This window comes from Falco cherrug, chromosome 2 (assembly GCF_023634085.1).
Source record: "Falco cherrug isolate bFalChe1 chromosome 2, bFalChe1.pri, whole genome shotgun sequence".
Lineage (NCBI taxonomy): Eukaryota > Metazoa > Chordata > Aves > Falconiformes > Falconidae > Falco > Falco cherrug.
In genome coordinates this window covers 90193280-90217851 of record NC_073698.1, presented here as the reverse complement: position 1 = coordinate 90217851, position 24572 = coordinate 90193280, and the positions used below count along the sequence as shown (strand labels likewise).

Sequence of the window (24572 nt, the reverse complement as noted above, 5' to 3'; positions counted from 1 at the left end):
GTTTGTTCATGTTCTAGGAAGGCTTCAAAAACCAAATATTATTAACAGTTTTTAATAGAGGAAATGGGTTGTACTGTACTCTAAAGTTACATAGCAGGAGAAATTCTCAGAAAAACGTGTGTTTTAAAGGCATAAAGGAATTTAATCAGGTCTTGAAATGATGTGTTTGAAGTTGGGTTACACTGGTGTTGTAAAAGAGCTGTAAGTAGGTTTCTGCCCCCTCCACTGAGGTTTGTCTCTGTGGTGTTTTCCAAGCAGGTGAGAACTTGCTCTGCTCTTCTCCCAAGGCTTCCAGATGCAAAGCAGCTCTGAAATGGAAGTTGAGCAGGTGCATTAGTGTGGGAGTTTGACCTGTGCTAACGAACCTGCTAAGAGGGATAAAGTGGTACTGAAACGTTAAACACATCCTACAGCAGGAGATGTCCTTGTCTTTTTCAGGAGACTACCGTGAGAGAACAGATTTAACTCAAAGAATAATTTTGGCTTGACTAGTCTTGTTCCCAATAAATATGTAGAACTTTGAAATATGTCAGTTAAGTCTATCACTTCCTTGTAGAACACACACACATACATACATATATATATATATATATATATTCTTCACTCTCCCCTCTGTCTCCCCTCTGTACCCTTTTCCAGCTATAGGAGTCAAGTTTCCAAACTGATGAGAATAAAAATACACGTATCAGATTTTCTCTTTTGATGGTCTTGTAATCTGGACCTTTTACGTTGCAGTCTATTAAACTCATATTTCCATGTAGCAAGACAGGGAAGTTACCACTGGTGAAGTGATCATAACAGTCTTGTGTATAATTTCAAATACTGCAGCCAGTTTTTATTTTGAGGTAGAACATTGTGCCCCTTATAGGCCTTCATCCATAAAATGTACCACTGCCAGGTCTCCTTCGCTTAACTTTGGGCTTGAGAAAAGGAATTAGAAACCAGATACTCTAAATAAGTGTCAGCTGACCCCAAACCATTCTGAAATAGTCCCTCTTGGAACATCTAAGCTTGCATTACTGTAATTAAGACTGTACATTTGTCTAGCTGTGATTTCCGTAACAACAGTGTGGTTCAGAAGGGGCTTTTTGGGTGCTTTGGCATCCTGGACAAATCATTGCTCCATGAACTGTACAGAAATTGACTTCTTAAATCCAGAGCACTGGGCGTTTGAAGAAAGAGCAGTGCCTTCATGGCACAGTTGGAGTCCTTAGATACCATTAATGGCACAAGTGCAGTTGGCTACTTGTATTTTAGGAGTTGTGGCTGCTTTTCAGAAATGCTTTTGCTATAGCTCTTTAGTGTGAAGAAAATATGGGATTTAAGGGTTAGACGTTCTTAATGAGGACGAGATTAATCATAATTCTCTCATGGCTCAGGGACCTCAGGGAATGACATTCTGCACACAAGTATTGTGTGTTTGGTTTGACTGCCAAACCCAAACCAAGGTTTGAGTAGGTTTTTCTTTACTTTTAAGCTGAAATTCCTTATAGGACATCTTTAAAATGTCCTGCTGCTGGCATCAGAGGATCACCTGTAAGTTTCCAAAAGATAACTTGGGTTTTGCTTCTTCACAGAGGTAGCACGTAGTAGTGCTAACCTGGGAAAAAAACAAAGCTTGTGACTGATAGCTGAAGATGGGTGAAGAGCTTTTTAAATTATTCTTCTCATCAGTTTAGAAACCTGACCCCTATAGCTGTAGAGCAGCATAGAGGGGAGGGTGAAGAACAGAGACTTTATTGCTCAAGAACTGAAAGAGAAATCCACCTTCCCTGTCATCAAGTATTTGCAAAGAAATTCCCTTTCCACAAGTACAGATCCTGCATTTTGGTCTAAGAAACTGAAGTTCATAAACATGCAATATGGAGCAAATATTGGTTGCTAGCTACTGCTACCCAAACCAAACAGAGAGCATGCTGTCGTGTGAGGCTTTCATAGGGCCTTACTGTGGACATAGTTGATGAGAGAACATCTTCCATCTTTGGCCCAGTGAATGAATAGGCATGGGTTTCTGAGAAGCCCTTGGGCTGCTTTCTAGATCTGCTTCTGAAAACAGTGCATTACAAATTGCTTTCAGCTGTAGTACTCAGCATCATCTGGGCAATCCTGAGCAACTCCCACTGTCACTGACATTAAAGGGACTGAGGGACAGTCACCATCTCCAAAGGGTCAAGCTCTCTGAGTGTTTGGATCAAGGTCAGCAAGCTTTATGCTCGTAAAGGAGCACTGTTCCAATCAGTAGGACTGTGACATGAATTAGATAAGGAGGAATTAATCCTCTGTGGCTCACTTTCTTTATCTACAACAACGGATAATGGCTGTATCTCCTTGGTCTCACATGTCTGAGAGTGCTTTGAGATCCTTATCTTAAATGCCTAGAGTGCAATGCCAGGAGTAACCATTAGATTATTTCCTATGACCTTTCTTGTATCATAGACAATTACATTACCCATGTAATGCAGCTCAATAGCTCGGACAGGGATAAAACATAATTCACATTGGGCTAAAGCTTATCTTCCGGAAAGGCATCAAGTCTCGAAGATGTTAAGGGGCAGAGAAGCCACTATCTTGTCTGGTTGCTTGGCTCCAGTGGTTAATCACTGTCACTGCTGAATTTGTCATCTTCCAATTGTTGGCTTTCTTTGTGCCTTTTTTCAATAGACTAAAGACCCGTTTGGCACCAAGCATTTTCTAATGGTGAAGTACTTCCATACTGTAATCCTGTTACCCTTCCACCATCTTTTGTGAGACAAATCATGCTTTCTTACTGCATGGCTCCCCCCAACCCTCACGCATCTCAAGCCATTCTACCCAAAGGATAACCCAAATGCTTGTGTTGGTTTTTTGCACCCTGCCAAGCTGTCCAACATTGTTTTTACAATATGGACAGCCAAAGGGCAGGTAGTGTTCCAGTCTGGCTCACCAGCCTGTGTACAACAATAGGATCATCTCCTTACTTCGACAGTTCTCTGTTTTTGCAGTCCAAAGCCACTGTTTGCCCTGGGAGTTCATGCTGAATTACTTGTCTGCTTCTAGCTTTTCACTCCTGCAGGGTTACAACTTTCCAGGAAACAGGATGTCTCCTTGGGGTTCTTGTATAGCTTTTTTTTGGTTTAAAGTCCAAACATGTTCCCACTGGGATATTTGCGCATGCAGTTGTTTTTTCTTCAAGATACAAAACTTTATAATATATTTGAGATCATCACCAGATATCACTGTGCAAACACTTCAGTTTGCATTTTCCACATACAGCAAATGTTTGGAAAAGGATAAGGACAAAAATGAATGGAAAACAAATGCTACTATTTTACTAGCAAAGTCTATTATTCTCCATATCTAGGGTTGGAAAGTGCAGAGAAAACATATTTTTTTCTCTCTAGAATAATAAGCTTAGCAAATCACATAGTGTCTCTCAGGAATCCAACTAAACTGTATATGCAGAAAACTGATAGCATACAGAATATATACAATCTGCAGATCAGGACACTGATAAATTGAATCAATATTTATAATCTAAATAAATGGTATGCATGATATTTTCCCTGTAAATCTGGCTGTACAATCCCTTTTTCATGCACTCCCTAGTCAGAAAAGGGAAAGGTACAGGAATTCTCAGTGCCCTGAATAAAACGCAGTGGTTGAAAACCAAAGTGAAGCTGCATAGGCAGTAGGCTGGAAAATCAACAAGGGCTAGAAATGGAAAGTAAGATTAAAGGTAACACATAGCCACAACACTATCTTTAGCAGCTTCAGAATAGCATGCAGTTAAACACACACACACACTAGCAAAGTTTACTTTGTAAAGTGCCTTGCTCTCACTTTTAACAGCAGATGATTGCTATTTACTGTAGGGTAGGGAACCACAGGAAGCTGGCCTTTTTTAGCCCTCTTACCCTGGAAAAGAACTGTCTGAAGACAACTCAATATAAACTTAACTTCCTTCCCTTCCCAAACCCAGCTTCCTACACCCCCAGCTGTGTCTTTTCTTCCTTGACTATCTTTGGGAGTATCTACACTTCAGAGAGCTGAGGATCTTTCCTAGCTATGGAGTGTATTTTGCTGGCAATGCTGAGTCGTCTTGTTTTGTACAAGAGCCAGGGAGAGCAATGATGCAAATGTGCCTGACCTGGGCTGCTAGAGGAACAAGAACTTTGATTTGCAGTGAGAACCTCCTCACCCTCAGCCCCTTGGTAGAAGAAAATGAATGATGAAGCAGTTTGCAGCCTCAGAAAGTTTAGGATATCATGAACACCTTTAGCCAGTTTCTGACTGTGCAAGTGGTAGTTGCTTAATGAGATATGTTATTTCAGCACTGTGGAGCAGAATTACCAAGAGTGTTTGACGCTTACCATAACTAAGTTTTATGTGATGGGAAACATAAATCTTGCATCTGGGCATCCTGTGCATATGGAAACATGGACAATGAGGTGCTGAGATCACTAGCACAGCCTAAGATCCATTTTATCCCAAAGAGAATGACTTCGGAATTAATTTGAAAGTAAAACACATAACTGAAGAAAAGCTGCTTTGCTAGAACGGCCGTTCAAACGTGTACTTCATATTTGGTTAGGGAAACATTATTGCAGGCTTTATGTTCAATGTGGCTTAAACTATGCTAGTTTGCTTTGCTTGTCCTGGTTATGATATTCTGCTTTGCATTGGCAGCAGGCTAGTGTTATAAGTCTGTAGCAGCAACAAGTTGTTAAATTGTGGTTGATGTTAATAACAAATCTGTGCTCTGGTGTAAATCAGCTTAGATTGTGGGTTTGTTTTAATCTCGGCAGCCAGATTGCGATTCAATGTCCAGAACTGTAACATTTAACTGGGAGCTAACAAATGAACTATTATTATAAGGTGGCTTTTTTTTAAGTATCGTTGGAGTGCTGTGTGTTTCCTAGTCTGGTCAAGGCCATTTTTCCCTAAAAATTCTTATTTAAAGATGAAGCTAAAAGATGCCAATCAAAACTGGATAAAATTTCTTTCACAGTCAGTGAATCTGGTGAAGGATTAATTTTTTGGTCTATTGAAACTGTCTATAGATTCAAGTTGAATTCAGTTAATGTTTGGAGTCCTGAAATGGAAGGAAATTGGAGCTTTTCATTTTGAAGCAAGGAAACTGAGTTTAAAAAAACAAACAAACAAAAAACCCAACAAAGAAGAAAGCTGCAAGAACAAACTTAATGTCCTTCTTAGTGCTGAGTGAGATGCTTTAGTCAAAATGCTGATAACCCTGATCTCGTTAACTTGGCCACAATTTTTAATACCAGCTACTGGACTTAAGCATACTAAACTATCTCATGAGGCTGAACATTAACTGACTTGTGGTGGTCTTCCTCTCCCTATTCCCTGAAGACCTTACAGGTTTTGCTTTTGTTCTGCTGTCCATACAGAAAATATCTGAAACCATTAAAACCTTTCAAAGTGGAAAGACAGTCCTCCCAGCCAGTTGTATTTAAGAGTTGGATTTTTTCAGAGGGGCTGGATTTCTTCTCTGTAGGTCACCGGCTGGCATTTCCCTTAGTGTAGATGAGAGCCTGAAATGCCATCTTGCATCTCAAGAGATGGAGCACTATTCAGAGAATGCATTTGCATACTGGTGAGAGAGAAGGGTAGCCCTGAGGTAGGTCTGTTCAACTTGCAGAGGTCCTCAGAGAGCAGAGACTCTGAGCTGCAGCCCTTCCTTCAAAACGCTGCACTGCAGAGCTCAGCATGTACCAACCCACACAATTAGATACGCTTGGTGCAGGAGGGGGGCTGTCGCAGCTTGCTGCTATGGCCAGGCTACTCACAGTACCTGACGCTGCTAATTTAAATGTGGCTTGATATGTCTACATTGATTTCAATCACAGTAGTGACTTTCTTTCCATGGATACAGCAACCTGTAGGTAGACTAATTGATCACCCATATTTTTTATTAGTATGCATCACCTGCTTTCCTTGCTCTTCTTCTTTAAGAAGAATTTAAATATTCAAGGATGTGTAAAAGCCATGTGTATTTGTGAGTTAAATAAGACACAAATTTCTAAACCTTGTATTTGGATTTTATACTAGCTAATACAGAATTTGACTGGATATGACCAGTGCTCTAGGTTTGAGCTTCTAAATCTTTCTGAAAGCTTGAGGCTAAGGCTGAGGAACCTCTGTAGCCTAAAGAGCACTCATGGGTCACATCCCCTATTTCAATGTCAACAGGATTTAACTGTCTTGTTAAGACTTTCATGTTTGGTCACTGGATTTTACATTATCGGAACCAAGAATTTTCTTCATAAATTAATTCTGAGCAAATTGGCAGCATCTACCCCACTTCATTCTTTACAGTAGTGCAGGGAGTGTTACAGCTTTGTTCTGGCGCATAATTAGATGGTTTGATGGGAAAACACCAGGTCTGACTTTAACAGGATTTTATGCAGGTGTATTCTTAGAGAGTTGATTTGATTTTATTGGATCTCATCCTCTGTATCTCTCCTGAGCTCTAGCTGGGCTTTCACCATTGAATTTTATTAGCTTCAAAATTTCATGGCTGTGCAGCTCACTGGCCAGGAACAGAAGTTATTGCAATAGCTTTAATAGGAGTGTATTTTTTCATCCTTAGTTTTATGGAGGTTTCATTTATAGTTTCTTTTAAAATGCCATTCTTAAACCATGAGCAGGTCTGATTATTCTGCTAAGGACTGTGCACACTGAAGATATGTGGCAGTGACTGACGTTATATTATATTTAACAAGGTAAGAAATATTAACAATTTCAGGATTTGAAACCAAAGCTGTTGGGAAACTTGTCCAGCAGTATTTGTAGGGAAAATCTCATCCATAATTAAAAGGATGTGATGTCATTACATCTCTCATGGATCCAAGCAAATGAGTTCTTGTTTTGTTTGGTTTTTTTTTTTTTTAAGTAGAAAAGGGATTGGAGGGAAAGAACAGGTGGCATTTGCTCATTGCTAAGGTATTCTTTGACTAATAAAGGTCAGCAGTAAGGTCCCGAGTGCTCACATGAGCACAGGTGGGGAATATCTGAGAGGTGCAGCATGGCAGGTTCTTCAAAGTGCTAGGGAAATCCTGGGAAATAAGCATCTTCAAATGCTGCCTCCAGCAGTGAGCTCCTAACACTGAGCGGAGCAGTGCAAACCCAGACCGTTCTCAGCTACAGCATCTACTGGTACCACCCAGCTGGCCTTCTGCCTCCTGTGAGAGGCAACATTGGAGAGAGGACTCTGGTGAGGTGCTGGGAAGGGCAGGGGCTGGACAGTAAGCAGCTGCCACCTGCTCGCAGGAGGGTGCTGCTTTTTGATGGCAGCACCACCACCTCTTCAGTACTGTGAGTCACCCCAGCCAGTATTGGCAGAGTTTTCTGGCAACACCGAGCTGTGTGGTGCAGTCCACACGCTGGAGGGAAGGGATGCCATCCAGAGGGACCTGGATAGGCTTGAGAGGTGGGCCCCTGCAAATCTCATGATGTCCAACAAGGCCAGCTGCAAGGTCCTGCACCTGGATCAGGGCAATCCCAAGCACAAATACAGTCCGGGCAGAGAATGGATTGAGAGCAGTCCTGAGGGGAAGGACTTGGAAGTGCTGGTGGATGTGGAGCTCAACATGACCTGGCAATGTGTGCTGGTAGCCCAGAAAGCCAACTCTATCCCGGGCTGCATCAAAAGAAGCGTGGCCAGCAGGTTGATGGAGGTGATTCTACCCCTTTGCTCCACTCTCATGAGACCCCACCTGGAGTGCTGCGTTCAGCTCTGGGGCCCCCAACATAAGAAGGACATGGACATGTTGGAGTGAGTCCAGAGGAGGCCACAAAGATGATCAGAGGGCTGGAGCACCTCTGCTATGAAGACAGGCTGATAGATAGGGTTGTTCAGGCTGGAGAAGAGAAGGCTCCAGAGAGACCTTCTAGCAGCCTTCCAGTGCCTAAAGGGGGCCTGCACAAAAGCTGGAGAGGGACTTTTTGCCAGGACATGCCAGGACAAGGGGTAATGGCTTTCAACTGAAAGAGGGTAGATTTATATTAGATCATATTAGGAAGGAATTCTTTTCTGTGAGGGTGGTGAGGCACTGGAACAGTTGCCCTGTGAAGCTGTGGATGCCCCAGCCCTGGAAGTGTTCAAGGCCAGCTTGGATGAGGCTTGGAGCAACCTGGTCTAGTGGAAGGTGTCCCTGCCCGTGGGGGTTGGAGCTAGATGATCTTTAAGGCCCCTTCCAACCCAAACAATGCTATGATTCTGTGAATAACATTGAATTGACACCTGATTAAGCTCCATGTGGAAGCTGTTTTGTTTTGCCATGGGTGGTGGTATGAAGTCCCAGTGGCCCTCTGCTTTGGCAGGCCACTGGGACTCCTGCATTGCACTTTGTTCTGCCTTTTGTGTGAGCCGTGCTTCTTAACTCAGGCACAGCACCACACAGGGACAGTCTGCACTGTACCTTTGCACATTTGAAACCCAGAGCACTGGTGATTATGGTATAGAGAAGGCACTCGTGAATTTTTTGAGGCTTTTTAGCTCTGGCTGAGCATAGAACAGGAGGGACTTGCAATGGTTTCAGCAGAGCTGCTCTCTTCAGTCGTCCCAGTAACAATAAGGTAATGCTCTGCAGGACCTGTCTGGTTCTTTCAAAGCCAGAAGAGGTCCAACAGGGTTTGCTAGCCCTGTTTCCATGCTGTGCTTAAGCATTACCCTGCTTCTCTTGGCCATGGAAGTGCTCATGCTGTGCTGCACCTGAGCTGATAGACTTTGCTGTAGCTAAGCTGCCTCTGTGTCATGGTTTAACCCCAGCCAGCAACCAGTTCTCACACAGCCCCTCCTCATTTCTGCTGCATTGCGATGGGGGAGAGAATCATAAGAGTAAGTGATAAAACTCAAGGGTTGTGGCAAAGAGAGTTTAATAGGTAAAGCAAAAGCTGTGCATGCAAGCAAAGCAAAACAAGGAATCCATTCACCACTTCCCATGGGCGGGCAGGTGTTCAGCCATCCCCAGGGAAGCCGGGCTCCATCACGCGTAATGGTTACTTGGAAAGACAAACGCCATAATGCTGAATGTCCCACCCTTCCTTCATCTTCCCCCAGTTTATATAGCCAGCATGTCATCACATGGTATGGAATATCCCTTTGGCTAGTTCAGGTCAGCTGTCCCAGCTGTGTCCTCTCCCAATTTCTTGTGCTTCTCCAGCCCTCCTGCTGGCAGGGCCTGAGAAACTGAAAAGTCTTTCACTTAGTGTGTAAATTACTTAGCAACAGCTAAAAATGTCAGTATATTATCAACATTATTCTCACACCAAATTCAAAACACGGCACTGCACCAGCTACTAAGAAGAAAATTAACTGTATTCCAGCTGAAACTAGGACACAGCATTTAGCCATATTATGTGTAGTTGCAGCTGCATCATGACTGATTTACAACTTGAATAAAATAGCTCGAGGCAGCCGAGAGTGGACTGCTGAGATTCAGATGCACTTTTCATACTATTTCATTTCCATAACATAATGTGAGGAATGCAAGGAATGTAGAGAAGATGGTTTAGAAAAGCTGGTTTGGGTTTAAGGCACCAAGGAGGTTGACGATAGTGTGAGGGAGCTATATCATGCAGCTTTTCAAACAGTGGGACACTTGCCCTTCTGTGCCATTTACAAGAGAGAGGTTGTATGTGTTTGACAGACAATGGGGCAGTTCTCTGCCCTTTTCCTTCAGCAGCAGCAGAGCTGGAAAATGTGAACTCCAGCAGTCTTGCTCCTGGGATCATCACCTACCCCATTAGACCCTGATTTCATAACATACCAGCACCAGAGGCTGAGCCACTTGAAAGAATTCCCGACTCCGTGCCCTATGCACTGGTTCCCACCCCTGCCCCACTATTCCCCGTCCCCTCAGTTTGCTGAGGGTAGCTCTTTGTAAGGATGAGAAGAAATAAGCAGTATCTGTCAACTGGCTTTAAATCAGTACTCTTAATAATAAATAAATAAATCAATCTTTCTCTGTTGGGGATTGAAAAAAGTACAATAATGTCTGTGTTACTGCGTAAGAAAATACACGTGGAACCTCATCCTTAATTAAACAAATGCTATGATTAAAGCAAATGCTGAGACAGGCAAACAGACAATTCTGACATTTTGTGATGTGTTGAAAAAACCCTTTCATTTGTTTTTTCAGCATTGCTTGAGAAACCCATCAGCAAAAGACGAGACAGTGAAGCTGTACAGAAGGCTAAGATCCTTTATGCATCCTGCATGAATGAGAGTAAGTGGCCTCATTTGAGAGACACACATATAAGTTACCTGTGTTTATAAAGGCAGGGTTTTTTTTTCTGTCTGCTGAGTTCTGTGAAAATTTGTGGCAACACAAAGATTTCAAAGGTGGGATTCAACTGAGGTACACCAAGGCACAAGAAGTCAGTTTTAACGAGATCTCTGCTTGTCAGGGAATCTGTGCAAAAGGATGCCAAAACTGTGCCCTGGGGGTGGGAGCAGTGCCTGGTACATCAGAGGAGCCCTGGGATGAAACTCTCATACTGACACTTTCAAAAGACTGTTGTTGCTCAGCATCTTCCACCTCTCTCTAAATCCATTTAATCAAAACGTTTCCACAGGGCTGAGTATAGACAACCCTGGATTCTTTAGCTTAGAGTTATCTGCATGTCAAGTAAGTTTTGGGTAGGAAGCCCTATGGCCACACTTGCCAAGTGCTTTTCCTGAGCTTGTAAATGTCACTGTGAGGTGCTATACACTAGGTTGGGACAGATCCCTACCTTTATGTAGCTGCATGGGTGAAGGAAGAGTTGGGAGTGCCCTTTGTCCTTCTGACTCTTTCAGACTCTATTTCCCATGCAGCTTTCTTCCAGCACAGCCTGAGACTGACTGTCGGCAATTGAGAAAGCCTGCCCTGCAGCCTCAGTGCCAAGATGCTGACCCTTCTAGCTTTGATTATGTACAATAACCCTCTCTCAGAAACAGTGGTTTCTATGCTAGTTCCGAAGTCAGGAATGGTTTTTTAAGTGACTTAATTCCAGCCCTTGCCTTTTTTGAAAGGCACTGATTTGCCTCTTGATGCAGATAAACTGGGTTGGACTCCTGTGCTTCTGTGCTCACAGGCAGAGCAGAGGCTTTGGGGTTTAGCTGTTGTGTTTTGTCTTGCCTAGAAATTGATCAAGGGTGATAAATCTTTTTGTCTTATGTGACTGTTGCTGGATTTTAATTTTCTGGAATGTAATCGTTGTCACACTTTTACATTTCAGATAAAATTGAAAAAGCTGACATGAAACCCCTGTTAAGTATACTGAGGCACTCACCTTTCCGCTGGCCTGTGCTGGAATCCAACATTGGACCTGAAGGGCTGTGGTCAGAGAGGAGGTTTAGCTTAGTGCAGGCCTTGGCAACTCTTCGTGGTCAGTACAGTAACTCTGTCTTCATACGCTTATATGTGGCTGCTGATGACAAAATCTCCGATCAGTATATCCTGAAGGTAAAACGTGGCATATCTAATAGGTTACTTCGCATAGTATTTTGTGGTCTCATTTTTTAAAAAACATGCTTACATGCCAAATGTTTACACTTGATTATTGTCGCTATTACCTACTGACTTACAGGTGCATAGGTGAAAATTCATGGGAATGTAGAAGCCACCAGCAACCACACGTTACTGAAAAACATTTCTGTGCAGGATATTTTCTCCTTTCAAATAGGAAAAAAAACCCCAAACCCCCAAAGGTAAAATATGTTCCCAGTGGCCCAGTGTCAAGGGTCTATGTGCATGAAAATGGGAGAGGTGGATATCTAGTCCTGGGGGTGTTCTCTGTGCTGCGTATGACTCATCAGTTGCATGAAGAATAGTTTTTGTCTGTGAAGGTGAAGAATGGTGCATCAGTAGCAGATATTTTGAACTTAGGCTATTTTTCTTGAGATGGAAATGCATTATCTTTGGTTATACAGCAGCTCACAACACAGATGTATCCCAAACACTTCTAAATCTGAAATACAGAATTTACCTTTTTATTGAAATGCTATTGCTTTTGGACCAAAGCATGACTATTAACAGTGCATGACATTATACAACAGTTTAGATTAGTTAGAAAAAGACCCCAGAAATGTTGCTTGTAGTCTGACAAAACTCCAGAGAATTGTATTACTATGAGATGTCACCAGGACAAGACTGAGTGCCTGGGCCAAATGCATTGCTTTTTAGGAAGTAGAGATGAGTAACTAGAGTAGACCAGCCCTCCGCTGCTACAGGAAAATAGTTTATGAAGGCAGAAGAGAAGGGTCAAAGAAGAAATTTATGATGCCATTCATTGTAGCAAAATAGGGTCTATGATTCTGAAGTTGCTAGCATCTTGGCTAGCTGTTGGGAATGTAGACATGAGTACATTTTATTTGGGGATCAAATAACAGTTAACTGTGGAGGTACTGGAGTGGATGTCGATTCTGAGTCAATTCTTTAAAATGTCTTTGACTGAGGCATTTTACAGGTATAAAATTGAAAGGTAAGTTTTCCTCATCTCTAGGACATTTTCCTGAACAGTCAAGTCAACAGCAGACCAACCGCTCGCTGTATTAAAGATGTCACTCTGCTAATATGCTCTTCAGATCCTGTCAGGGTTGCCTCAGCTGGAGATTTCTTTAAAAGAACTGAAACAGCAGAATCAGGAGAGATACTTAGGTATCTCCTGGCATAATATTTTAGTCCAAGTCACCTGTCAGTGAAGGGCTGGTTATTTAAATCCTTATTGCTGGTCTCTTGGAAATGAATTATACCTAGCAGTATTTTCACTCAGTATGGTTAATGGCACCTAAACAACTGTACCACTATACGCTATGAATACATATTATTCTGTAGAGTATTCTGTTGTTGTTAATTTGCTTAAGAACTTGATCTGCAGAATACATCAGACAGTATTCTACTTTCTCCATGTTTTAATGAATTCCCAGGGGTGCAGATGTACCATGGAATATTTCAATCTGCTTATGAAAATGGCTCTGTTGCAAAATTCTTTGTTCGGCATTGCAAAATCATGAATGGATCAGAAAAAAAGTAGAAACTCCAAATAAAACTTTATTCAGCACGGAACATGATCTTTTTTTTCTTGGGGGCTGAAGAAATTGGTTAACTTTTTTGTTTATTTCTCATATTTCTGTTTGCTTGGTTTTGGTGGGTTGTCAAATCTCTTAAGCCAGGAAAATCTGGATGAGCATTTCATGCAACAGTCACATAATTGAAACAGACCAAATCATCTAAAGTTAACTATTACTGGGACACACATACACAAGGCATAAGGGTATATTCTTTTTGCTTCAATATGCTGAAAAAAGAAGGTGATAGAGTTTTTCAAAGAATCAGAGTTGCACTGAGCATCACAGCTACTGTCCTTTTGGTGGATGATTTGTTTTATTTGTTTATGGATTATTTTAAAGGTTGAGAACAGCAACCAGTAGAGGAAATGAATGAAATTAGTTCATTCATTTTAGATTCTAGGCCATGTGTATTTAGGTCATTGTTATAAATGTAGAAAAAGTGAAACATAAATTGTGTAGGATTTAGATTAAAAAGATGTGAAATTGTATGAATAAATACAAATCTCTCTTCATTAGACATAACTTTTAAAAACAAATACAGCATCAAAATAATATTTTAAAACATAAAACCTGCTGTTTCTTCTCCAGTCAGTATCTTATTCAGAGTTTAGAAGCTGATTGAATTATGTTTTCAGCTTTGGCTTCCATACCTTAATGTAACCTGATCGTATTGAAGTATTTGGGGAAATCTCAGTTTCTAGTATTTTTAAGATATATGCTGTGCTGTGAGTTTTTCTGGTTAGGAACTTGAAAAAGTATGCAAATACTCCCATGTAGTCATTTCACTCAAAGTCTAAGTGCAGATCTCAATGAACTTTCAGGACTGGTTTAGAAATTACCTGGAGGACTTTATTCCAGTATTAGGGTGACTGTAGACCAACACATTTGATCCATGTTTACATCAAAAGGATAAGTGAAAGTCAAAGATCCACCTGGATGCCTACCAGACATCTTTAGCTAATGTACTGGAGGCATAATAATTTCCTGTGCATGCATGCAATCATTTTTGTGGCTGGTATCCAGCTGTTCCAGTACATCTGTTCAAAAAGCCAAATACAGCACTCACTGCCAGTCTAGGGTGAAGCTCAAAAGTGTAACTTCAATTTCAGTCAAAGAAGGCTAACGATGCTTTCCAGATAGACAGCAGCTAACATGCTCCAGCGTCTAATGGGCATTTGGTCCATACACTAGACTAGTGTTTGTCTCAAGCTGATTCTGGTGCCCCTGAAATATGTGTAGGATGAGTGGTTGTCAGCACCAACTGCTTGATCCTGTAGACCCATTCCTATTGCATTACCTACTTGCTAATGGAGCCATAAACACACAAATCATGTAGGTGATTCTTTGCTGTAGTAGGTGGCTCAGATATTGGAGGGGGCATCTGAGGCTCCCCAGATCACAGTATAGCTTTTTTCTGTTGTTTTGAAATCCTGTGGAACGCAGGCTGGTGTAGCATATTATGTGTTAGATAATTACACACATCTAACATAATTGCCAGAAAAATGTGAAGTCTTCCAAGGTTGCTTATAGGGCTACCTTTGAATTCTGACGAATTTACCTATTAAATGCTGCTTCTTGTTATTTTTAACAGCTTGACCAAGCAAGCCTCTCTCTTGCATCTCGAGAGGATTACCTGGAAAACACCACAGAAGCCAAATCTGTAAGTATTATTAGCTGGAAATCAATGTGGCCATATTCCCCCTCATTTTTTTCCATTGTTACTTTTGTTTTGTTGAGCCCCAGACTGAGAAGGGGTTGTGGTTTGTTTGGATTTGGATTTTTCAAGACATCTTATATCAGAAAATATCACCACTACAAGCACCACTACCACACTCTTGCAAAGATTTTCAAATGAAGATTTTTGTAAGATTTTGAGGTCCCCCCTGCTTTTTCTCCCCCTTGGAAGGTCATCTGGAGTTCATCTTGTCCAACCCCTCTGTTCAAGCAGGGTTGACCTCTGGAACGTACTGCTAGTCACTGGCCTCCAACGGGACTCTTTGCTGTTGATCACAGCCCTCTGGACCTGGCCACTCAGCTTGTTTTCACTCCACTTCACTGTGCACTTCTCTAACATTTACTTTTTCAACTTGGTGAACAATCACAACTGCTTGCCCCTCATCTGTCACGATATTAAAGTATTAATAGAAGGTTTTCAGGCTGGTTAAGTATGATTTCCCCTTCATAAATCCATGCTCCTTGCTCCTGATCACCTTGTCCTTCATGTGTTTTGAAATAGTTTCAGGGCGGATTTTCTCCATCACCTTCCTAGGGATTGATAGGAAGCTGAGCAGCCTGTAATTCCTTGGATCTTGCTTCTTGAATTAAGAGAGGGGTGATACTTTGTCTCTTCCAGCCTTTAGGGACCTCTCCCAATATCTGTGACCTTCCAAGTATTATCCAGAGTAGACTTGCAATGATTCAGCCAGCTCCCTCAGCACTCATAAGTGCAATTTATCAGACCCTCTGGATTTACTTGTGTCCACTTTTCTGCCTAATTTGGTCCTCTTTGACTGAGGATAGGCCCTCCTTGCTTCAGAATTCCCCTCTGGTCTCAGGGGCTTGGGATTCCTGAAGGTCAGTCTTACCAGTAAAGGCTGGAGCAAGGTTGGCATTGAGCATCTTGGCCTTTTCAGTGTCATTTACTACCCTCCTCCATTTAGCAGCAGATCTGTGTTCTCCCTAGTCTTTCTTCTGCTGTTATGTACTTGTAGGGTGTTTTCTCATTGGTATTCATATGCCTTACCAGATTCAGCTTCAAGTTGGCCTTGGCTTTTCTAACCATATCCCTGCAATATTTGTCAGCAACTCTATACTCCTAGGTCATCTCTCTGTGCTTCTACCTCTTATACCCTTCCTTCTTATGCTTGAGTTTAGCTAGGAGCAACTTCTGCACCTGTCCAGGCCTCCTACCACTGTTACTAGTTTTCCTACTTGTCAGAATGGGCTTTTCTTGAGCTTGGAGGAGCTCAGGTAGAGTTTCATGCATTTGCACTGCTCTCTCACATAAAGGACAACTCCCATCTCCTCACCTTCTCAGCCTGCCCTTCCTAAAAATCCTTATCCATCCACGTATAACTCCAGCTGTGCAAGTTATCCCACTATGTTTCTGTGATCCCAGTGAGGTCATAGCCCTGTAACTCCACACAAACTTCTAACTCCTCCTGTTCATTCCACATGCTGTTTGCATTAGTGCAAAGGGGTTTCCCACGGACACCCAATCATGCTGATTCTTCAATGTGCCCTTGAGAGTTTTCCTTGTAAGGCTGTCCTGTAGGCACTTCCTTCTTTGCATACCTACCCTCAAAGGGGCTCCATTACAGCTCTGTTTTGTTGATTATGTCTCCTCTTTTCCCATTACCCTGGGCCCTTGGCTTGCCTACCCTATCTGTACCTTCCTTAGCTCTTTCTTCAAGAATCAGTCCCTTGCCCATTGTTTCTAGTTTAGAGTCCTTACCACATTGGCCAGCCTGTTAGTGAAGATACTCTTGCCTCGTTTAGTCAAACGGATCCCATCCCTTCCAAGCAGCTGTGAATTCTCAGAGAGGGTCCCATGAACATAGAAACCAAATTTCTGCTTCTGATGCCAGCTGTGCAACCAGTTGTTAACCCGCAAGATCTGTCATGTCCTGCTCAGGGCCTTACCCCTCACCAGCAGGATCAAGGAGAACACCATCTTGGCCTCAGGCCCTTAACCTCTGTCCCCATAGCTTTGTAGTCATGCCTGATACTTCCCAGGTCACCCCTGGCAATAACATTGGTGCCTAGCGGGAAGAACATCAGGGAATTGTAGTCAGAGGGCTGGATAAGCTTGCTAGGCTCTTCACAACATCCTGAATGTGAGACCCCCAGTAAACGGGAAACCTCCCTAGGTGACAAATCAGGTTGGCAGGTGGGGCCATCCATCCCCTGCAGCAGTGAGTCTGTTACTGCTGTTGCTTGCGTCTTCCTTCTGCTGGTCCTGAGTGGCTCAGGCTCAGCCACAACACCCCAGTTGATAGTGCTCCTGAGTTGTCGTCAGCTACAAGAGCAGTGGGCTGAGGGCCTTTGTTGTGATGGGAGTTGACACTTTCCAGCCTCATAAGCACAGGCTCCTCCTGCTTCTTGTGCTGCAGCTGAAGGTCCAGGCTTTTGAAGCTCCAGGGTCTCCAGGGATGTCTGGCTGATCTTTCTCATCTCCTCTGAGGCTGTGTGATCTGCTGATCTCTCACAGCTCTTTCACTTGGCAGCACACCTCCACAGTAACTGCACACCTCCTGCACACTAGGAGACCATGTGCCCCAGCCTCGGTGGGGGGCCTCAGGCACTCCCTGCAGCCTGAGACTTGCAGAGCTGCGTCCTTCCTTATGAAGGACCATCTGGGCCCAACAGTCTCATAACAAAGAGAAAGGTACATTACTGGTGTCTGGGGATCATGGCCTGTGGCATGTGACTACCATATCTAAGGATGGGTATGCCAGGCGAAGTTTGCCGTCCTTTTCTTTGTGAACTGCTGCATCTCTTGACAGCCTGTGGGAGCTGTGCTCTGGGCCTGGCTCTCTGGCATGGGCTTAAAGGGTGCTGGACCCCCCCAGATCAGGAGTCAGGTGGAAGAAAGGCTGTGGGCACCCTTTGGTCTAGCACAGTTGGCAGAGTTAGCAGCTGCTAGAGCTACCCTCCCCTTAGCTTTTACCTGACCTGGTGGCAATGGGAGCCCTCATGTCTCTTGCGGGGATCCAGGAGTTCCCAGATCATGGACAAAGTGCCCAGAAGCTCAAGAACATCTCAACAAAGTAGAGCCCAGAAGCTGCCATGTCCTCGGGCTGCCTTGGTGAGCTGCCATCCAGGCCTGCCTCTTGGGCTCAATTAGACCAGAAAGCCCAGTACATTTCAAGAGCCACCACAGGTCATTATCATCAAATTAACTTGAATTCATTTAATGATCAGAACAAGAGTTCCTCAACAGATTTCAAGTATTAAGTATTCATTTCCTATCGTGTCATCCTGTCCCCACGTACCCTCTCCCTGCTTTATGGTTTCTCTGCTACAGCACAGTTTCTTGCTGCTTTTCTAAGGGCAGCAGTTGTGAAGCCATTAATGTTTATCAAAGACTTTGATGTATCAATATTTGGCAATGGCAGCACCTTTTCCCCCCTCCCTCGATGAAGGCCTGCGGGCAGTATCCAGCACATACAGTCCAAGGCTCAAAGGAAACAACCCCTTCGGTTGTCATGGGGGACAGGTCATTGTTACTGACAAAGTTTTTACAGTTTTGCTTCCCTTTTGAGTTCCCTGAGAGGTTAGTAAGTTTTTTTTAGCTGCATCTATCAGACTAGATGATGCCAGGATACAAGTAATTGTTATCTACTAAAAGATTAAAGGTGGAAATGTGTTGGGATATATTTTTGCTTTTGTTGGACTGTGAGCTGGTAGGAGTTGATGAGGAGTAATCTGATCCCTCCAAAATCTCTGAAAGATTATGCTAGGGGGGAGGTAGCACATAAATCACTACAGTATCATTACATACAGTGTATTTTTCTAAAATTGGCGTATACACACTGAGACTAAGATGTGCTTTATTAGGATAGCCCATGGAGAGCAGAGCAGAGCACTGTAGCAGGTACATGTGTTACAGTGCCATGTCAGGAACGGAGAAGAGAGCTAAGCGGAGCATCCCTTTATCTCCCTATCTTCTCAGCCACTAAGCTTGCACTTGTATACAAGTACTTCTTCAGTCCTACACTGATTACTGTATGAGCTGGTGCTGGTGTACACTCATACGTGTTGTCTAAATCCCATTGTAAGAGCTAGAAGTGTTGCCAGTCTAATCCAGAAGTGTCATTTGCGTTTCCCGAGATTTATACTCTGTGAACCACAGCAGGTATCTCTGTCATGCACAGTATGTTTATGGTGTTATTTCTCCTTTTTCTTTGGTGACAGCAGTCATTCAAGGTAAGGAAAGCACAACTTTGATTGCTAGGGCATGAAAGTAAAAAGTATTATATTCCTTGCTATAGCTGGCCATTTCTGATCTACTGCTGCAGCTGTGCTCAAGAGCAAATCCAGTGGTAATTTCACTCTTTGTTTCTTTACAGTACCGAGATGCCTTTTTGCAGTTCATGGTTGATACAGCAGTGCTTCTGGGTGCAAACGCCTCACGAGCTGAATCTGATATGAAGTCAGTTCTAAGACTGGAAGTTAAAATAGCTGAGGTTAGTAATCTAACATGGCATTCAAGCTAGCTTTTATTTTAAAAAGTGCAATCCTTTTTCAAAATGGAAAACCATTGTACTAACAGCCTTAGCAATAGTGTTTTTTAGAAGCAGAAGGAACAGATTCTGATGAAGAAAGGATGAACAGTATTTCTCCCTTAATTAATTGTTAAACTGATTATTTTATTCTCAGGGGGAAAAACCCTTAACCAAATATTCTTGGTCCTTTAAATTGTTAGGATGTCAAAGAGGCTCGCTAGAGATAAGCCTGGGGGTGGCATATGAATGTTTGAGGGATGGTGTGCTAGTTAGGCCCTTTGGTCTGCAATCTCAGTGGAGGCAGAGGATGGAGATTTGTGTGGCTGCAAAGATGCAGGGGTTATCGATATGTTAATAACCACAGAAGTGCCTGAGAATGGTCATGTAGTAATTAGGGCTTGTCCTGCCAAAAAGGTGACAGTATTGATAGCCCAACTGAAGTTTATCTGCACCAATACACCAGAAGCCATAATACAGCTGGAAAACTATGGTACAGTTGCAGTCACGGAAGCATGGTGGGATGACTCATGCAACTGGAGTGCTGCAACGGATGGCTATAAACTCTTCAGAAGGGATAGGGAAGGAAGGTGAGGCAGTGGAGTAGCCCTGCATGTTAGGGAGTGTTTTGACTGTCTAGAGCTTGATGACAGTGATGATAGGGCTGAGTATTTATGGGTAAGAATCAGGCAGAAGGCCAAGAAGGCAGATATCATGGTAAGAGTCTGTTGTTAGACTGCCCAACCAGGATGAAGAAGCAAATTAAATACTCTATAAGTAGCTGGGAGAAGTCTTAAAATCACTAGCCCTTCTTGTGGGGGACTTCAACTTATCAGATGTCTGCTGGAAAAACAACACAGCAGAGATGAAACTCTAAAAAGTTCCTGGAGTGTGTGTAAGAGAACTTCCAGATACAGCTGGTGAGTGACCCAACTAGGGAAGGTACCCTGCTGGACCTCTTGTTCACAAACAGAGAAGGACTTTGGGGTGATTGGAGGCCTTTTTGGGCATAGTCATCACAAAATAATAGGGGGTTTGATTCTTGGAGAAGTAAGGAGGAGAGTCAGCAGAACTGCTACCTTGGACTTCTGCATGGTAGACTTTGGCCAGTTGACAGAGTCCCCTGGGACACAGTCCTGAAGAGCAAAGGAGTCCATGAAGGCTGAACATTCTTCAAGAAGGAAATCTTAAAGGCACAGCAGTAGGCTGTCCTGATGTGCTGAAAAATGAGCTAGCAGTGAAGAAGACTGCCCTGGCTGAACAGAGAGCTTTGGCTGGAATTCAGAAGAGAGGAGTTTATGACCTTTGGAAGAAGGAGGAGGCCACTCAGGAGGACTACAAGGATATAATGAGGTTATACATGGAGAAAATTAGAAGGGCCAAAGCCCAAGAGTCAATAAAAAGTGTTTCTAGAAATATATTAGCAACAAAAGGAGGGCTAAGGAGAATCTCCATCTTTTACTGAATGTGGGGGGAAACATAGTGAGAAAGGATGAGGAAAAGGCTGAGGTACTTCATGCCTTCTTTGCCTCAGTCTTTAACAGTAGGACCAGTTATTCTCCAGATACCCATCCCTCTGGGCTGGAAGACAGGGACGAGGAGTGGAATGAAGCCCCCACAATCCAAGGGGCAATGGTCAGTGATCTGCTGCCCACTTAGATGTACACATGTTTATGGTGCCAGAGCTTGTCAAGCCACTTCCCATCATTTATCAGCAGTCCTGGATAACCAGGGAAGTCCCAGGTGACTGGAAGTTGGCAAATATAATGCCCATCTACAAGCAGGGCCAGAAGAGGGATCCAGGGAACTACAGAGCTGTCAGCCTGACCTCAATACCAGGGAAGGTTATAGAGCAGATCACCTTGAGTGCCATCACATGTCATGTACAGGGAAACCAGGTGATCAGGCCCAGCCACCAGGGGTTTGTGAAAGGCAGGTCCTTCCTGACTGTCCTGATCTCCTTCTGTGACAAGGTGACCTGCTTAGTGGGTGAGGGAAAGGCTGTGGATGTTGTCTGCCTGGCCTTTAGTAAAGCCTTTGACGCCACTTCCCACAGCATTCTTCTGGAGAAACTGCCTGCTCATGGCTTGGATAGCTGTACTCTTTGCTGGATAAAAAACTGGCTGAATGACAAGGCCCAAAGAGTGGTGGTGAACAGAGTTACATCCAGTTGGTGGCTGGTCACACGTGGTGTTCCCCAGGGCTCAGTAGTGGGGCCAGTTCTGTTTGATACCTTTATCAATGATCTGGATGAGGAGATTGAGTGAACCCTCAGTAAGTTTGCAAATAACACCAAGCTGGGCAGGAGTGTTGATCTGCTGGAGGGCTTGAAGGCTCTGCAGAGGGATCTGGGCAGGCTGGACAGATGGGCTGAGGCCAGTGGTATGAGTTTCAACAAGACTCAGTGCTGGGTCCTGCATTTGGGTCACAACAGCCCCACACAATGGTACAGGCTTGGGGAACAGCAGCTGGAAAGCTGCCTGGTGGAACGGACCTGGGGGTGTTGGTCGACGGCCAGCTGAACATGAACCGGCAGGTGGCCAAGGTGGCCAGCAGCATCCTGGCTTGTATCAAAGATAGTGTGGCCAGCAGGACCAGGGCAGTGATCGTCCCCCTGTATGTGGCACTGGTGAGGCCGCATCTTGAACACTATGTTGAGGTTTGGGCCCTTCACTGCAAGAAAGACATTGAGGTGCTGGAGTGTGTCCAGGGAAGGGCAATGAGGCGGTGAAGTGTCTGGAGCAGGAGCAGCTGAGGGACCTGGGGCTGTTTAGCCTGGAGAAAAGGAGGCTGAGGGGAGACCTTCTAGCTTTCTACAACTACGTGAAAAGGAGGCTGTAGGCAGGTGGGTGTTTTCAGTCTTTTCTCCTAAGAAACAAACAATAGAACAAGAGGAAATGGCCTCAAGTTGCACCAGGGGATTTTTAAATTGAATATTAGGAGAAATTAATCCATAGAAAGGGTTGTTGAGCATTGGAACAGGCTGCCCAGGGTAGTGGTTGAGTCCCCATCCCTGGAGATATTTAGAAGACATGCAGATGTGGCACTTAGGGACATGGTTTAGTGGTGGACTTGTCAGTGTTAGGTTAATGGTTGGGCTGAATGATCTTAAAGGTATTTTCAAACTTAAATTATTATACTGTAATTTTGAGACTGGGCACAATCTGAGTCCCTGCTGGGCAGCTATGTTGAGAATACATTACCATGTATTCAAGAAGCAGATCGGCTGGTTCTCTGAGGAACAGTCTAAAAGCAGTGCAAGACCTAGATGGGATATTGATGCTTGGTAGTGAGAGGGCAGTTGTTACAACAGCACCACAGTTAGCTCCTGAGCTGCTTTCATGGGGCACCTTGGGAGAGGGGATGAGAAACTCCATGAGTTTTAATTTAGAGGTCCAATTGAATTTAGTAAAGCTAAACAGATTTAAATTTGGTGCTCAGTTCTGACTGATTTACTTGATGACATCTTTTCCCCCTTGTGGAGTTTAATTTATGCTTTAGGACTGTTGCGGGCTGAAGGAATGTTTCTGTTTCCCTGTATCCCTGTTTCAGTGGGGCTGCTGCAGGAATCCCACTCCTGGGAGCTGCAAGTCCACTATTGTTTCCATTTCTTCTAAAGCCAGAGAGAAAAGTTAGCTTCAGTCTTGGGAAACCAGCAAAAGTTAGAGCTATAACCTTGACACTGATTTGCAGAACTGCCAGCTGACATGAGGATTTTTGCATATCACTGCAGAAAGACGTTGTCCCTTGTGAAATGCTGGGTCTCCTGCTAACACAGAAGCCTGTGTACAGGACAAGTGATGCAGCAGAGGAGTTTTCTCTGAGTTCTGCTGCTGCAGTCTACAGGAGGAAAGGCAGTGATGCTTCCCAATGGTGTGTGTGTGCAAAACTGAAAGCCATTCACGACGGTAGTAACTCGGTGTTTCCATCTCCCTGCTGAAAGATGAAATTTTGTCAAACCTCTAAATAAAGCCCAATATTCAGCTTCAGTTACCCAATGTGGATGAACTAATGAGCAGATACTTCATTGTGACCCAGCAGACTTGAAAAACAGAAAACGTTTCTTCTGGTTATTAGTTATGTGGTAAGAAGATGCATCGCTACTTCTGGTAGCTCTAATACTTTACTTAAAGAATGCCTTACAGAGTTTAAATCTATAAAGTATATAGGTGAAGTGGGCATATAAGATGACTTGGATCATGTAAGAGCCTTCAGGGTCAGTAATGTGTACTGTTATGCAACAAGCCATACTTGCTTATGGTTCCCTAATTTCCTCTTAGTATGAATAATCCTCCTAAAATTTATTCAGATATTAGACATGAGTGCAGGGACATGGATTGTTGCATAATCCCTAATGAGCACAATGATTTATATAAACATTTTACTGTGATTTCAAAGGAGATAGTCCTGTTTGCTACTTAGGTTTTTACTGTATCCTGTGTTCCTCTGTTTTTGTTGTAAGAGAATGTATGCAATGGAGAACTTGTGTGCTCAGGCAGAGACAGCAAGAATAAAGGGAGGATACTTTGGATATTGGAGGGAGCAGCATGCTGCAAGAGAGCTTGTTGTGTACAAGGAAGATTTCAGTTAAATTTGAATTACTGGAGGAAGAGGGAAAATTTTGAGACCAAGGGAGCAAACGGGTTCAAGAAGAGTTTAAAGATTTGTCAGATAAAATAAAATTTGCAGAAAGGGAGAAGAAAGTTGGTTTTTTTTTTTCCTGTGTGGTTTGAGCAATAGTAAAACCGCAGACACTTACTGGAGAATTTTGGTTGGACAACTGCCAGCTGTCTGGTTAGTCTGGCGTCAATCTCTGTCCTCTTTAAACTGCACAGCATACAGCCTGTTATGTAGGAATTACCTTAGAGCAGAGCTGGAATTGCCATCGGCAATTCTTGTTCCTCTTGAACACTGAGAAAATTTTGAGCTATATCTTGTACTTGGTTTGTTTTTCTATTATGAACTGTACTGCCACCTTAGAATCTGAATGTCCCCTATCAGTTATAAAAGAACTTGCTTTATATTTAGGATTTCTTTTTCTGTGTCCTTGGACTTTGACACTACAGAGGATCCTGATGTCTGGCTCCTTTGGTCATCCAGATGAGAGGCCTGATTAGAGAATACTTCAGTTCATGTCTGGTTTATATACCCAGGTTTCCTGCTATGGAAATCAGGATGGTGGGATAAAATGAGGAGAAACTTGTGTGTATCTGGCTCTTCCCTCAAATTTAGTCAGGCCATAGCAAGAACATGTTTAAATCCAAGAGACAAGATGCACTTCAGCATAC

At 43.3% G+C, this 24572-nt stretch overlaps 1 protein-coding gene across 1 annotated transcript in view; it reads left to right on the top strand.

Moving 5' to 3' along the window:
• The window catches only part of PHEX (phosphate regulating endopeptidase X-linked), a 115215-nt gene that overhangs the window by 15750 nt on the left and 74893 nt on the right, over positions 1-24572 (top strand). Inside the window, exons 4-7 of the mRNA XM_005443058.3 lie at positions 10146-10232; positions 11227-11453; positions 14652-14720; positions 19132-19248. Coding sequence (XP_005443115.1) covers positions 10146-10232; positions 11227-11453; positions 14652-14720; positions 19132-19248 — 500 coding nt within the window. The remainder of the gene's footprint in view (positions 1-10145; positions 10233-11226; positions 11454-14651; positions 14721-19131; positions 19249-24572) is intronic.